Source organism: Triturus cristatus, chromosome 9 (genome assembly GCF_964204655.1).
Source record: "Triturus cristatus chromosome 9, aTriCri1.1, whole genome shotgun sequence".
Taxonomy (NCBI): Eukaryota; Metazoa; Chordata; class Amphibia; order Caudata; family Salamandridae; genus Triturus; species Triturus cristatus.
This window is the reverse complement of record NC_140592.1, coordinates 717,852,474-717,869,798: the sequence shown is the minus strand read 5'-3', so window position 1 is coordinate 717,869,798 and position 17,325 is coordinate 717,852,474. Positions and strand designations below refer to the sequence as shown.

Here is a 17,325-nt window from a genome sequence, read left to right as displayed (position 1 = left end):
CATTCCTGCCCTCTCAATTTGAAGCAGTACAGCGCAACAAGCTGTCATGCTTCGTTGCGTTGCCCCAAATATTAGTAAGGAATTTACCAGCTGTGATAAAATTCTTACAAGTCATAATTTCATTATGCGTGGTAGCAGAAGTTACAAAATCCAGCACAAATTGCAAGCAGGTGGCCTGTGCAGACGTAGTCCATGTGTTACAGCATAAATGCAGCATGTAAAGGTGAAAACAGTCAACAAAAATAACAACAGCAGTAGTCCAATGTGACGTATCTCTTTTGATTTAATACAGATCCGATGCCCAGCCAACACGTGTTTCGTCAGGGCTACAAGGATGAACAATATCAATGTGTAAAACATTGTTTGCATATTATATCAAATATCAGAAACCAAAACGGGCGACATAAGCGTAATATCAACAAATTGTTTCCATGATCACCACGGTGCAGGTACGGTGTCAATGTGAGGCAGGCAGTGCTATTCTAAGCAACATCTTATCTAAATAAAAACAAAGAACAGAGTCGCTGCATGGGTATATAGAATCTAAATACCGCCATGTATAAATATTTCACGTGAGTCAATAGTCAGTGAAGACTAGCCTGCATTTCGCCATGTAATGTAAGCATAATATTTAAACGAACTAACAGGAACTAACAGGAACATTAGACCAAAAAGTAACATTTCGTCAGTAAACAGAACATAAACCATGGCACACGAAGACTAAGAGAGGAGGTAGATGCAGAAGAGTAGAAGGAATACAGGGAAAAGAACAAGGAGTGTGATATGTATAGTCTCATCAATGATCATACGTCTGATTTCCAAGCAGATTAGACAGTGTAAAGACTTCTTACCTGTTGGGCTGACAGAAAAAGAGGAGTAATCTGTAATTACAAAATGTATGGGGACCTAGTGTGTCAACGCACCGACTAAAAACTGTTAAGAGTACATATCAAATATCTGTGGGGGTAACAAGCTCACCTCTCCGCCGGTAATTATTCCGTCCCGGCTGGACGGGGTAAGCAACTGTGGAAGGTATGCTTGACTTAAGATGGTGGTAAGTACCACACAAAAAGATATTCCTATAAGAAAATGGGCAGAACAGTACATGTCAGTGGGGGAGTGTACGTGACCTAAGATTAATAACCAAAGTTACAATAGTGCACATTAAGATCTCCTAATATCGTAGCTAAAAAGGAGAGTCGCCACTGCTATATAATCGCTAAGTAGTAGCACGGAATAGAGTACAGTTAGTCCAGATGGGAAGCTCATTTAAATTGGTAACAGGGTGGATGTGGGTGAGACTAGCCCTAGTGAACATTATATTTACATGACAACGCGAAAACGTGTCTAAGTTGCAGTATCAAAAACGATAACGAGTACAAACACCTAGAGCCAGCACGGAGCCTGAGTAAATGCTGAATTTAAAGAGTAATGTGTGACGCGTGGTATTAAAAAAGGTCCATAGCACCGTCTAAAAGTCTGTACTGGGCGTAAACTAAGCCAAACAACACTGATAGAATCCGTAAAAGGATAATTACTTTGAAGGCGTGTACCCCGGGAGTAGCGAGTACGCTGTAAAAATCCCTTGACCCGTGAAAGACCGGAAGCTATAACCGCAGTTTATCTGGTCTATTAGTGGCCGTCATGCGAGAGCTAGACTGTCAACTGGATTTCCAGTAGGCAACCCGGAGGGAGTATGCGGCAAGAGGGTCAACGACGTGTATCGAATCCCGAGAGACTGAAAGTAACACGTGCGGCACATTTACGATAAACTGATGAGTGCTAAGCAACTATCGGGTAAAAGGGGGAACTCATAAAATCAACAAATAATTTCCAATCGTTCTATAAAAATTAACTAGGAGAAAAAATTATCTCCAATGAGTGGTAACAGTCAAACTGTAGTGACAATGATACCACATAAAATCCCCAATGCGGGGAGAGAGTATCAGTAGCAGTGACAGAGTAGGATGGAAAGAGAGGCAAAACAGTATAGCGATAACATGGTAACTTCAGCAGAGATGTGCTGTTAACATAATGTCTAATAAAAACGTTTGTAATAACAATTCCATAGTTCAGTCAAAAGCACCTAATCAGAAGAATACATTATACAGATAGTGCTACCAGAACATGACAGAACATCAGATATTTATACAATTCTGTAAAACAGCTAGGCACAATGGATAAGTAAATAGCCACAATTGCAGCAAAGATAGCTTGATAATAATGTGTACATAAAAATGCATATGTACATTATCTTATGCAGAGCAGATATCAATAACAGATGTGCAACATCTGTAATAATGTAAGTCAGTACACGCGTTGTATTACACTGGGGAGAATGACATATCTAGTTACCTAGCAAACATTGCAGCTCATGGTCTGTGTTGAGACCTAGCTCAACCACTTTAAGACGCATTATACAGGTAGCTTCGGTGCGCCATAGGGTCAATTCCCTGTCCCCGCCCCTGGGATGAGGTGGGATCTGTTCTATTCCAGAGAACGTGAATTGTTTATATGGTCCCTGTTCGCTGCAGCCATTTGCATGAGTGGCCATTGAGTATCTAATATCACTTTGCTTCAGTGCTCTAGCATGTTCGCTGATGCGATCTTAAAGCATCCTGATCGTGCTACCTACATATTGCATACGACATTTGCACACAATGATGTAGACAACAAATCGTGTCATACAAGTAATGTTCTGCTATGTTCTGCTTGATCTGATATTCCCTCCCGTCCGGGCCGTTGGTGTCCTGCGCAGCCCATCAACAGACCCCTCAACACCCATATTTGTGAAAGGCCTGAGTGCGTGTAGTGAGCCAAACACTCCTCCCAGGTGCCTTGGGGGCGGTGGGATTCAAGATGGTCCTAAATGTAGTGCCTCTCCTGTAGGTTACAAGTGGCCTGTGTGATGTAAAGGTCTCTATGACTTTATCTGCTCTTAGAGTGTTCCAATGCTTGTGCATGCTCTTAGTCAGAACCTCAGCTTTTTGATTATGATTGGTAATGAGTCTTACCGGTTGAGTTGATGTGTTAGAGGGCCCTTTTACCCTAAGTGTCTCTGTGCGTGGCAGACCCAATATGCGTTTTTCTGCCCTATCCAGTGTGATCTGTTGATAGCCTCGAGCCTTGAATTTATTTTTCATAGTGTGTATGCAGGCATGGAATTCTGTATCCTCACTGCAATTTCGTCCCCATGAGGCACAGGGTCAGACTGATTTGCATATGGCCATGTCTGAACTGGGGTGGCGGAGTGAGCTGAAGAATGATGATGGATTAAACCCAGATCAGTTGACTGGGGGTGAGTGCTTGCAATGTTCAACACTCCGTCCATCATCCCCTTTGGTTTTGCTTTGTTCGCCCTAAGTTGGCAGGGTATGCCCAGACGTGGGTCCCTTGCTCACTTTGCCTCTGGATTCAAGATAGCCTGGCTGATGACGGCTGATTAGCCAGAAACCGGTCCCAGGATGCTTGTTTCCGGTCCAGGGAAGACATGGCTTGGCAGTTCAGGCTGGACTGTTCCCATGAGGCACAGGGTCAGACTGATTTGCATATGGCCATGTCTGAACTGGGGTGGCGGAGTGAGCTGAAGAATGATGATGGATTAAACCCAGATCAGTTGACTGGGGGTGAGTGCTTGCAATGTTCAACACTCCGTCCATCATTCCCTTTGGTTTTGCCTTACTACACTTCAAAGCATTTCTAAAATCCCAGAAAGGGAGAAGACAAAGAGAGAAAGGTAATGAAGAAAGGATGTTAAGAGAAAAGTGAAAATAGTGGCAGAAAAGATTTGCGAGGGATGAAGAGGAAAGGGGTCAATATATAAATAAAGAGCTGAGCAGAAGAGACAATGCGAGGATTTGTGTACAGAAAGAGAGCAGGAAACAGGAAAAAGTATGACCAGATGTGAAGTGGATCAGAAGGCGAAGCGCAGTATATATGTACAGATAAAGTGGCTGCTACGTGCAGAGTTCCATTGGGTTAAGTGGGTGAAAGTGGTTCAGAATATGGTGGTTTCTCTGCGGAGGAAAGAAAGAGAAGGAAGAACTGTGAAAGAGAAGGAAGAACTGTGAAAGAGAAGGAAGAATGTTTTCAATATTGGGTTTTAAATTGGCTGCTGTGATGACAACTGGATATAGATTTTTAGATGTAGGATGTGCACAGTTTCTTATTATTCCATATCTGTGTTTCAATGTTGAGATTGTTAAAAAGTTATTGTTATTGTAAATCTTACAACTTTGGGATTGATGAATGAGTTGAATGAGTTATTTACTATTAGACAGGTGTGTGGTGGTCTTTGCAAGTGAAATGTTTTCCCATTGTTTGGTAATGTTTACATATTTTATCCAATATGTCGCACAGGACCTTTTACTTCAAAAATAAAAATGTATATGGGTAATCAAACTGATGAGGCACAGCTGAACAATTAATGTTGGTGCCTTATGATTTTGGTGGATATGCTAAGAAAGAGACTCAGAGTGGATAATTTTAGCAATGTGTTCCTTTTTCTGTCTATTTTATAGTGCCTCAACGTTCATTAAAAAAACTTGAAAGGGCTTAGAGATAAAGTAATGGATGCAGAAATATAAAAACCCACATTTATTATTCAGATCATAAAGAAAATCGCACTATACAGACTGACGATGGGCATTAGAATATGCAAGTTTAGTGTTTTAAAAGAATGCCCCACTTTGCTTTTTGACTCTCTAGAGATTTTTTTGCTGAGAAAGTCTGTTTTTGTATTCATTTAATTAACTAAGTTCTAGGAAGCCTCTTTAGCTTCTCTTGACCAGCCTGCCCCTTCACTTCCTAGGTATTGTGAAGTGTAGTGTGTTTCTGTTTGGCCTGCCCTTGTTCTCACCAGTGGGCACGGTCTCAAAGCTTTTCACACCAGAACATGGGCTTCTATTGGAATTCACAAGGGCATATTATTGAGCCCATTATCGCCACTCTTGATAATATGCCCCTAAGTGGTGTACCTAAAAACGTGGTCCTTGGAAAGACATCAAGCTAAAGAGTTAACTCATATTTCATGATGTTGTTGAAAACATTAAGAATGATTTAATTTTGAATGTAAGTTACTCCATTGGGTCAAAATGGAAAATAAATTTCACGTTCTTTCCATAGGGAAAAGGATTGACAATAATTTACACATTCTTGCAAAAACCCTCCTCAGGTTTACTAAATCCCAGTACTCAATTACGCATACCCATGAGCCTCAGGTTGGTAGTAAGTTTATGGAAGCAGTAGTTCTGACTGAGAGTTCATTGACCAAGCGGTGAACCTAGTGTACCACGCCTCTACACCTTAGCATCCAACAATTACCACAGGAGAGAGACCCCAGAGAATCTGCTTTGATATACCCAAGCTGTAGGACTCATTAGGGCTCTTTGTCAGGATCAAAATTGGTGTGCCATCAGTGCAACATCAGAACCTGTCTGCATCCCTTGGCCAACAGACATCTCTGCTGCAATGGCTTGCAATCCCTTTAAAAAGTAGCAAGAAAGTTGGAATGTAGACTTCCTACCTCAACAGAAAGTTTTTCACATTCCTTTTCCTTCCCGTTTAATTTTGCCACACGCTTTAAAACCTTTACAGCCTTTTCAGGTTTCCCAGTCAACACAAGCCATCGTGCAGACTCTGGAATCCACCTGGAAAAAAGTTTGAGCAGTAAAAATGCAATTCCCACAAACAAATGTAGAGAAAGTATAACCATGTGGACATTAAATTAATATGACTGGAACCCAAAGAATTTTGCAAACAGTAACAAGCAGGGTTGGCCTACGTCAACCCGCACAATTGGTGACTTAACTTTCAAACATGTTAATCATTTATTATAATTATTTATTTTTATAGCTGCCAATAAGAGGGTACATACCAGGAGTAGAGAAAGAAGACAAAGAATGGCACAGATGCAGTGAGTTGTAGGTGGCGCCAGTTTGGGATGCTGTAGGCCAACCCCGCCAGGACTATCTGCCCAATTGTGTAGAAGTAGCCTGTGATGGTCCCTGTTATGGTTCTCACTCGAGTAGGTATCCATTCAACAACTAAAGGAGTAAAAAGGAAGCGGTTATAGTGAATAGTTACCTGCTTATCTTTAGTCCAGCACTGAAGTACTTGCACCAGTACCAAACCAAGCCCACATCGCGTGTGTGAGAGCCGACAATGCTTTGTTCGGGCATAGTCTGTTACAAGATTTATTGTTCCTTGAGAGCTGGAACCCCAATGAATCTCCTAAGCAGGAGGCCAATTTATGGCCTGTTTGAGAGTATAGTGAACAGGGTACTCTGTCTCAAATGTGACAGAGTACCCTGTCCGCTAAACCCTCGGTCCACTCACCTCATAGGGGGCCATATGTAGGTAGGGACCCATTTACCACTTCATAAATACCGAATTTTACCGATTCGGTATTTATGAAGTGGTAAATGATATGTAGGTAATGAGTCGGTAATATTTACCGATTCGGTAAAAGTCGGTAATTACCGAATCGGTATTTACCGAATCGGTAATGAGGCATACCTTCCCATTGGTGGGAAGGTATGCCACATTACCGAATCGGTAAATACCGATTCGGTAATGGGGGGAAAACATGCAAGGGTGGCAGGGTGTCACATTGACACCCTGTTGCACCCCTGATTCGGCCATGTGTGCACATGTGGCACACATACATGCCCTAAGGGCATGTATGTCTGCCACATTGCACACTTCTAAGCACTTTAAAATGCTTTTCAACATCCATTCTTCATTTACCACCAACTATTAGTTGGTGGTAAATACCGACTCCAGAACACACCCACACACTCCCCCTACATCTCATTTTTGTATTCGGAATTTACCGAATCGGTAAAATTACCGATTCGGTAATTTTACCGATTCGGTAAATTACCGAATACAAAAATGATCCCCCTACATCACAAAAGCCAAAATACCGGTCGGTAACGGTATAATTACCGAAAATCGGCCGTTACCGACCGGTATTTGGCTTCCTACATGAGGCCCTTAGAGACATGCAGACCTGAATCGTTTGTCTGTCCATTGGTTCCATTGATGAAAAACTTTCTCCACAGCATGATGGTGTAGGGGCCGCTGGAGGAATGACTTTACATGTTCCACCCTATTTAGGGCAGAATGTGTAATGCCTTTTTTACCTGTTCGTCACTGTCAAGAAAAACCTGGCAGTGAGAGACAGAAAAAAAAATGATTACACACACTTCCTCAAAGTAAACCTGGTGGTATGAGGTTATTAGATTTTTCTTTTTTTAGACACAAACCTCCATTTGGGAGTTTGTTTCTGAAAAACGAAAAGTGTCAAAACCAGTGGCAGCTATCCACCATACTTCAGTACATCAAAAGGGACTGCCGTGATCTTTGTTCCTTTCAATGTACAGAGATGACTGCCAGGCTGGCAGTGATCTCTAAATTTAACGGGGAGAGTATCATCGGAATTGGGTAGGTAATATGCTTGGCAACCACGATGGAAACTACTCTATCCACGATAATACAAATTAGGCCCTAAATTCACTATCGAAGTCTCAAATAAAGCCTTCTTTTTAGTAAAATCATTGTTATTAATTGAGTCAAACTACGGAAATGCCAGTAAATAAATGGAATATTTAAAACATAAATATATAATGTCAACATATATACATAGTGCATAAAGGAAAGTTTACATTTTATATATATAATGAATATACAATATATTTAATGTAATTACATGACTGTATAGTCAAGTATTTACATATGTATATTCACTGAAAAAAACAAAGGTTAATGTGGCGCTATAGTTAGGCATTGAAATAATGTAGGGCCAGATGTATGACACATTTTATCAGTCGCAAACAGCCCATTGAGCCATTTGCGACTGTTAAAATGCATTTTTCTATGTTTTTGGGCAGTCAGTAACCTATTACCTACTCACAAAATAAGGTGTCTGAGTCACTATCATCAAAGAACTTTATTTCGATCACTATGGATCATAAAAGTACATCATAAAACAAGACAATTACAAACACACAAATCAACTATAACATAACATTATAAATAAACATTAACAGCCTGTTTACAGTCACAGCAAGGCAGGTCGGTCAAAGTGCATCAGTTTTTGTACGAAGAGAATGTTCATTTTGATAGCAGCATTGTTGGGGGCTAAAAATGACATCAATCTATATGCTTAAAACATTCATCATAAAATACTTTAAAATGGCAATTAAATATGTTAGAAACTATGTTCAATTAAAATAGTTCATGGCCCACGAAAGAACCTTAGCGGGTGCCATAAAATATGGTGCTCCCCCGGAACAACACCCTAGCAACTATCAGGAGAGTACCCTGTGCGCCTGGTCCACATAGCCCTTGAAATCTTGGCTGCACAAAATACAATCATACGCATTGTGTTTGACTGCAGCATTCTATAAGTCTCCTTATACCTCCCTACTCCCAGATTTCTACAGAGAGAGGCAATCCTTTTAATTTGTGATTGATAGTACAAGGGACAAAAAAGAATTGTGTTCAGGTGTCTCAGGTATCCCTTGGCAACAGGGGCAATCTAATTCAACACTCTCTCCTGCTTTGCATCAGTTTCTTTTAAAATAATTTACAGGTAGGCAACCATACCTAAACTGTAGGTATAGTTTCCTTACTGACGGGGGTTCAATTTCATCCAACATGGCCTCTAGTAACAGTGGGAGTCACTATTCAGAAAGGGCGTGCCAAGGGCGTCCCTTCCTAATAGCAAGTTGCAGGGAGATGTACAATTGTTTTGCGACCAGGATATGGTCACAAACAAACGCAGTTTGCCACCTACTTCAAGTAGATGGTAAGCCAGTCGCAAATGGAAAAAGGTCCCCAGGTGACCCCTTCCCCTTTGTGAATGGTAGCGACGTTTTTTAAGAGCAGGCAGTGATCCCATAAACCACTGCCTACCTTTAAAAAATGAAGCATAAGCGTTTAAATTTTTCTTTTTGAAACACATCCCTTTAGGACAATGGGCTGCATTTAAAAAACAAGCTGCTTATTAAAAAGCAAACATAGACATGGTGGTTTGCTTTCCCGAGAAGTCAACCATCCTGGTATTATTGCCATGGCAGTGGGTCGCAAATAGCGACCTCTCTCATGAATATTGATGACACAGGACCATCGCGACCCATTTGGGAATCGCTAATTTGTCAGAAACACATTTGAACATTTCATTTTGCCAGTCTCTAATTGCGAGGCACAAAAAAATTGCAAATAGAAACTCGCAAAATGAAATGTTCGTACATTTGGACCGTAATAGTTAAAAGCCAAAATTTTGAAATTCCTCAGATTTAGTTTACTGAGCTAACTAAAACTTGCGCCCTCACATAAGCAATGCCACAAGGTAGTTCTCCGATGAACTTTCCAAAAAGAGTGTTCTTTTGTGCCTAGTTTGTGCATGGAAAGTTTTCTGGTGATTTGTCAAGGGAGGCCGAGAAAAAGGAGGGTCCCATAAAGCATTTTTCACATTCATTCCGTATGAACTTTAAACAAAGCTACAGCCCAAACCATGCACTACTAATTATCCCACATATTACATAACTCATTACATTTTCTTTGACATTATTGATATTATCACTGAAACACTTGCAATAAAATTATTGGTGACAAAACTATGCAAGGCTCGGGTGCACGTTATACTGCCCTTATGGCATGAGATAAATATAACTGATGACTGTCAGTTGTTTGTATGTTTAAAAGGGCATGTTTACCTGACATTTTCACCTAACTATAATGTCACTTATATATAAACCATAGGTTTCAGGGAAACTATAGTTAGAAATTAGCATTTTAAAAAACCTTAGAAATTCACTGAAAAAACATAGGTCTTAGGGACATTATAGTTAGAAATTAGCATTTAAAAAACCTTAGCAATTCACTGAAAAAAACCACAGGTTTCAGGGACGTTATAGTTATTTGGACATTTCACTCATATAAAACCAGAGAAATTGAGCCGTTATAGTTAGTAGATTTAACTATAACTCGCACCCCTGCAATGCACTGCTGATGATGTCACATATTACATCACTCATGACATGTTCAGTGACATCCCTCATGACATTACCGGTGACATCTCAGATGACATCACTGATGACATCATCCACGTAATATCTGATGCACCTCCTCACACCCTAATGTAACCTTTGATGCACCTGCTCGAAAATACAGACTACCATTCTCGAAACCATAGACACACCAATACCCCTTAGTACATACCCGCTCACTGATTCATAGATCTACACACACATCCACTCACTAACCAATACAGTCACTCATGCATGCACTCACTCATCAATACAGCCAATAATATATGTACTCATACACCCATACAGGCACTCACACACCCCCACTCACTCATAGAGTTACTCACACACCTAGTCAGTCACCCAAAGAATTAATCATACTACCATTTACTCACCTATACAGTTATACACACACCACTTCACTTATTCATACAGATGCAAACACATACTTACTCTCTTCTAAAACCACTGACAAAAGCACACACTCATCCATACAGCCACTCTCACAATTCCCCACCCTAAGTACATAAAAGCCGCGGGTAGGTGGTGGTCCCCGGGACTGTGGGGCCCCAGCAGGCCCCTGCACCATAATAAAACATTGCCCCTGGGACCTGGCCCACCCGGGGCTCTAAAAAACGAAGATCAGTAGACAGTGCTCCATTTTTTTTTTCCATTCGGATTCACGCACCCGGAGCGACTCCGGACGATTTTTTAAAAAATAAATGCTTTTTTTTGGTCCTGGGGATATACAATACTATGCTTTAAATGCCCGTTTTTATGTGGTGCAGGTTTGGAATATTATCAACAGATTATCAGTAAGGGTCATGAAAAGAGGAGAGTTCAGAATAGCTCCAAATAAGAAAATCATGACTTTGCAATGTTTTTAAATAAAGCAAAAGTAAACTTAGGAATGGAAACAATTTGACACATAGAGGACATAGTTAAAGAGAAAATGTAATAACTGTTTTCAAGACTAATATATCTAACAAAGTACAGAGAGTCACAAGGGAATAACAAATAATATGACTATCTCAAAGAAATAGCTGTGTGAAAATATTTAAAATCTTGAACTACAGTACCTTTCACCATTTTAGTTTCTTTAATTTCGATAAAGCAATCCTAGATTCTTTTTCCATAATATTGTAGCCAAAGTGGAGTCAATGGGTGTAAACACATAATCAGCTAAGTTAAATCTAATAATTGATGAAAGGTATAAAATAATACAAACTAACATCATTATTATGGATTCCACTAATGGATAAATAGTGAGACTAGTGATAATTATTTTCCTTTATGCTGGTCAAATGAATTTTAATGGTATCTTGAAAACTATTTCAGCAAGCACTGGCAAAGCCAATGGGTCTAACCTGTGAAACCTGTTAGCTTTGCCAATGCTTTTCCATTTATAGTAGATGGCTGGCACTCGTGTGTGCATATGCACGTCAGACATTTTTAAACCGGATATCAGAAACTAAAATACATTTAAAAATGGCCCCTGCAGATATATACACATCCACTCCAGCTATTTTATAAAACATTTTATTTTGTTTTTACAACTGTCCTTCAAAGATGGGCACTGTGCACACACACACACATCTGTGGCAGCCTTCTTTGAAAGCAAGTTTTTTTACTTTTGAAAAATCCTCGTCAAATATGGATGCCATAATTGCATCTCTATCCATGGTAACCCTATTTGACTGGGATTCATAGAAATAAAAAAAAATATTGAGAGATGCACCCCAGGAATACAGGCACAAATCAGGGCTGCCATCATGAAATGGTTGAAAACCCTTTGCAAGATGATTGCTCACCAAGAGTGGCAGGCACCAAAACATTTAAGGGGGTTTAAGGCTGAAGCAGGTTGCTGGGTGGTTCTGGGGAAAGCGGCGGAGGTTAACTACTTAACTGCTGGGGCTATTTGCGGTGCTAAGCCCTTTCTTGTATGTTTGGGATAGTTTGGATCTAAAACATCAAAACGTTTTTCCCACAAAAGGTTTCAAGGTCAAATTTGCATCCTTTTTCCAAGATCCTGTGGATTCTAAAGGTATCTAGGGTTTGTAAGCTTTCTTGGAAGGAACTGAGAAAATATCCAAAATATAGCTATTGTTCTGTTTTTCTAGGGGGATAAAATGGGGAAACCCGCAACGCAAGAATGTGTATTTTTTTTTCTAAAAGTGGTATCAATGAAAGGTTTGCTGTGCTAAGGTCACCACCTTCCCAGCTTTCAGGAACAAGCAGATTTTAGTACAGCTTTTACATTTTTTAAGTGGTAGTTCATTTTTCTTCATTTTTGTGGTTTCAGCCTATTTGCAGTTTGTGGTGCAAAGAAGTGGAAACTCATAGGTGAGCTCAGAAAGCTATACATTTCTGAAACATAGAGATAATTCTGAATTCAGCAAGGGCTCATTACAGACTCTTAAACGTTTTCCTCCCAAAAAATTATCAATGAAATAAAAAATAAAAAAAGTTAAAAAAATAGAAATTGGTGACAATTTCTTGTCATAATGGCCAATTTACAAAAGCAGTATACTGCTATATATATAAATATATCACACCCTGCTGATCAAAAAGGTATATAGGGTTTGTAGGTTTTCCTAAAACATGTGATTCCCAGAGCCAACAACTAAGCTGCAGCTTATAATGATTTTTTACCGACCATGAAGCAATTTATATGGTAATATATAATGAATGAAAAATGGGTATGAAGAAAACCTATGTATTTCTGAAATGTGCACAAAATACTAAGTTTAGGAACAGTGATTATTTGCACACTTCAGAATCCGGAATTACCCATACTGTCATGTGATTCAGAGGGCATTTTGCAAAGTGTTTTCTGTCTTGCACACAAGCCTACATTTGCAAGCCAAAAATGCAGAGAAATCAAATAGGAAATAAAGAATGTTGCACTAATCTCTGTTTTCATATGTCTCCCAATAAAATCCATATCCCACTTGTGTGGCTGCGCCTAGTGCTTGTGACCCAAAACACCCCAAAACGCGAGCTGGAGTTACGCCATTTTTATCCAGACAAAATAATGTTATTTTTACAATGTGGGTAGTTGTGAAATTTGGGGCATTGCTCAGCTGCCACCCAGAGAAAAGTACCAAACTCAGACATTTCTGAAAAGTGGATACCCAGGAGAGTCCAAGGTAGGGTTGCTCATATGGCTTCCAACATGTCTTATCCAGAATATCCTCCAAGCCTTCAACTTTGGCTAAACCATTTTCCTAACATTTCTGTGAGTAAAAGTTCAGGAATCTGAAGAGAGCCATACACTTCCTCCTACTAAGACTTCCCTCACTCCTTTCTATAAGAAACAGTACCCACTTGTGAAGCTGGGACTCAAGACAAAAGACTCTAAAACATGACATGAAAACATAAAAGAATCTGTGAGAAAAATACCCTGGGTTGGAGATGTAGAGAGCTGCAGACTTTTGGCCTAGGCTTGGCCTCTACCTGAGGAAAATCTGCCAGACCTAGACATTTCTGTAAACTAGACACCTCGGGAAAGACAAGGTGGTGTGATGGTGTGACATGTGTGAATCCAATGATGTTTTCTTACCCTTAAGGCCTTGCAAACCTGAAAAGTAGGTAGAAACATAACATATTTTCCGCTCATTTCTGTGACAGGAGGTTCCAGAACCTGTGGGGAACCATCATGGACTTATCACATTTTTCATATCGAAGCCAAACCTTTTTTCGTAATATGGCTGTAGATATTGGGCCTGGGATTGACCACCCCCTGGGAAAACAAACCCAGTAATTTTGAAAAACTAGACACCGAGGAGCTCTAGGATGGTCTGGCTTGCAAAAAGCACATATTTACCTTACATATATGAAAAAGAAAGTTCTGTAATCTGCAGGGATCCACACAAATGCTGCCACCCAGTGTTCCAACACTTCTCACAATAACAATTATACCCACTTTGTGCCTGCAACAGGAATGGCCCTCAAATGCAACAGGGACAGGAAAAAAAGTTCCACTCACACCCAATGCTTTTTTTTCAATGTGGGTAGCTGTGGATTTTGAGCCTTGGCTCAGCCACCACCCAGGGAATACTACAGAACCCAGATATTTCTAAAACCAGAGAAGTCCAGGGTGATCTAGCTTGATGTGAGACTCCTACCTTTTCTTAGCCACATTGCCCTTCAAACCTCAAACTCCTACAAAAATGCATGTTCCCTATATTTCTTTGAGAGAAAATTCCAAAATCTGCAAAGATCCACACATTTCCTACTACCTAGTGTCTGCACATTTGTCTTGATAAATACGCTAGCCCACATGTGTGGGTAGGTCCAGTGCATGTGACTTGAGAACCCATTACAGGGCCAGGGGTATTTCTTGTCCTGGGTGCTTTGACATGAACTCCACTACCACTTGACTTGAGCGCTCTTGTTGTGGAAGTCACATCTATAGTGTCCAATGGGTTAAAAAAGTACAGGATGGAGTAAAAAAAAATAGGAGTGAGGAGAAGTGCGAGAGAAAAGAGACAAAAATAGTCCCTCACATGCACTTGTATGCTAGGTCTGATGTCAGCAGTGGCAGGAAACCTCAACCGATCAAGACACTGTGAGACTGACATTCACCTGGGTGGCAGAAATGGAAATAGAATAATACGGTCTTAAGACTTCAGATCAGTAACAGGGAAGTTAGAAAGACAACAAAGCCATCTAATCATAGGTAAAGGGCTGATTCACTCTATCGGCTACTCAGCCCACTCTGTGAATAACAAATGCATTGGAAACAGTGAAAGCTGTCTGCAACACAGACCAAAAAATAAATACAGAGGCATCCAATTTTATTAAGCCTTTGTTACAATTCATTATATATATATGGCTTGTTTTGAGGGGTTTAGGGAGGGTGAATTTGAGCTTGTTAAAATGTAATCGATGTCCAGTATATTCAGAATATTATTTATTTTGTAAATGTGGATTCAAACATATGTCAGGATTTGACAAACCTAGCAAAATATGATTATAGTAATCTAAAACATTGACGTGATCATTACCAATTTTATAACCAATAATAGATTGATTAATTCTAATATGCTATAAGGAGGGTTCCTATTCCTAACAAAGTACACAAAAAAGCGGCATAAGATATAAACTTACTAAGTACTTCGATGCAGGTTTAAATAAGGGGAGAAACGCATAAACATACTTGTGGGTAATAATGTAACAATTTAACCATATTAACAGATCTGGAGCCAAATCCAAACCATTCCAGAGACTTGGATAAAAACTGCCAACTAACATGATCATGAGCATTCTTAGCATCTAAATTGGTTGGTGACCTAAACACAAAAGACCTTCTAAATAAAACTTTTAAAAGTTATAGCACTGTCAGAAGTCAGAAGTAAGCATGCCTTAATAAAACATGTTTGTCTTGGCTTCCACAAATGAGGCACAAGTGTATTACAGATGGTAAAACCTTGGCATCGATTGTGAAATCACGGTTATGGTTCAAACAATTCTTGCACAACCTTGGCTCATTTCCTGGTTTAGGGAATCATGTTATCAATGATTCCTAAAAGGGCCCCTTTACCTTCTTAGAGAAGCTGAATAAATTGAAAAGTTGTGATAGTCTTGGTAAAAAACGATTAGCATAGTGGGGAAAATATCAACAAATTAGGCATTTTCTCTTTTTTAAGGAATAGTTTTTGTATCTCCGCCAGGGAAATGACCAGATCAATAGAACCAAAATTTAATAGCTTCTGATGCAGTTTATTGCTATTTTGAAAGTATTCCTCTAATTCTGTTTGAATTAGATCTTGCTCCATAGAAAGGATGTCTCTATAAAATGTCTCAAATGCAGTAACAATTCTTGTATCAAAAACAGCTGTAGAGTTGTTACAATCATCAAAAATGCATCTAATGTAGTTGTGCTCTCCCTTGACTACTTTAAAAAAATTAAAAAAACCATTTTTCGATTTGGATTGTGATCTTCATGATATTTGCCTTTCATATTTTGTAAAATACTACAAACATTAATTGTTATCAACTCATTTAGTTCCAGTTTAGTTCTGAAGCCTGTAAAACACTGGTAGATTTACTTGTTTAATGAATATGTTCCTAGGATTTATTTTGCTTGGGAAACTGTTTAGAAGCCATAAGATTCTATTTCCTTTTTTGAATACAAATGAAACAATAAAAGCTCTCAAAAGTGTTACAAGCTTTCCAATTATTAGATATAGAAGTGGCAGCAGGAGCATTATTCTTACTTTTGCTTTGCTACTTTGAATTGAACTCCATGACATTTGATTCCTAGCATTTACTGTTGTGGTTTTTATGATTTTACATCATCTTAATGTTGTTTGCATGCCATTAACAGTGGGTGGGGGCCCCTTTGTCCAAAGAAGATGCCATTGTTGGAATATTTCTCACAACTATTTTCATAATTTTGATTTGTGATACCCTGTGAATGGAAGGATGCATTAGTAAACCTGAAAGAATCCCTTTTCTCCCCCATGTGGTGTGATGTGTAGAACCCATCTCGCTCAGGCAACAGTTACTCAGGCATGGTGTGCACAGAACAGTCATGGTAAACATCGGCACCCTTTCAGTAAATACTTACCTTTGGGAAATAGCACTGGACTGGGCATCACTGATGGTAGAAATGCTGCATTAACAACTAACCAAAAAGGCCACAATCCCGCAACTCTCATATAAGGTCACGATCCAGCAAGGCAATAGTGATACTTGTAGGAATGGAACAAAATACCTCCAAGGCAGCCCACGTCATCAAACGCTGGTGGATTCCTGAAATATTGCAAGAAGAATTCAAATCTTGTGCCCATCTTAACTATAAAAGGGCATTGCTTCTGCGGCCCCGTAATTCGGAATATCGTGCATCTGTAGGCCGGAGAAAGGCTAACCTGCAGTTTCCACTCATGGAGCAGAGCAAGCTTCCTAAGTGGCTCTGTATATACTGTTCCCAAATAGGTACAGGGTGTACAGAGTCCACAGGCCCCAGAGGCTTGGCAGAGGCTAAAGTTAGATATTACCTTACTCTCTAAAGTGGTAGCTTGGTCGAGCAGTAAGGCAGTATCAGAGGACAGTGTAAAGCATTTGTTGTACACACTCAGTCAGCAAAAGGTCTCACACACTCAATAACTGAACTCTAGGCCAATGGTTTATATATAAAAAAATATATGCTTGTTTTATTTTAGAACCAACAATTGGATTTAAAATATACTTTCTCAGAATGAGATGCTTTATATAAATACTTTTGCAATATACAATTGACTTTTGTAAACAGTTACAAGTGGTTGCAATAGGCAACACTATTTTA

The 17,325-nt window shown here is 39.6% G+C and overlaps 1 protein-coding gene across 1 annotated transcript in view; it reads right to left on the bottom strand.

Moving 5' to 3' along the window:
• The window catches only part of LOC146798594 (solute carrier family 22 member 6-A-like), a 315,472-nt gene that overhangs the window by 120,503 nt on the left and 177,644 nt on the right, over positions 1-17,325 (bottom strand). The window contains exons 4-5 of the mRNA XM_085625902.1: positions 5,876-6,044; positions 5,525-5,648 (exon numbers count right to left, since the gene is read on the bottom strand). Of these exons, the coding sequence (XP_085482028.1) occupies positions 5,525-5,648; positions 5,876-6,044 (293 nt within the window). The remainder of the gene's footprint in view (positions 1-5,524; positions 5,649-5,875; positions 6,045-17,325) is intronic.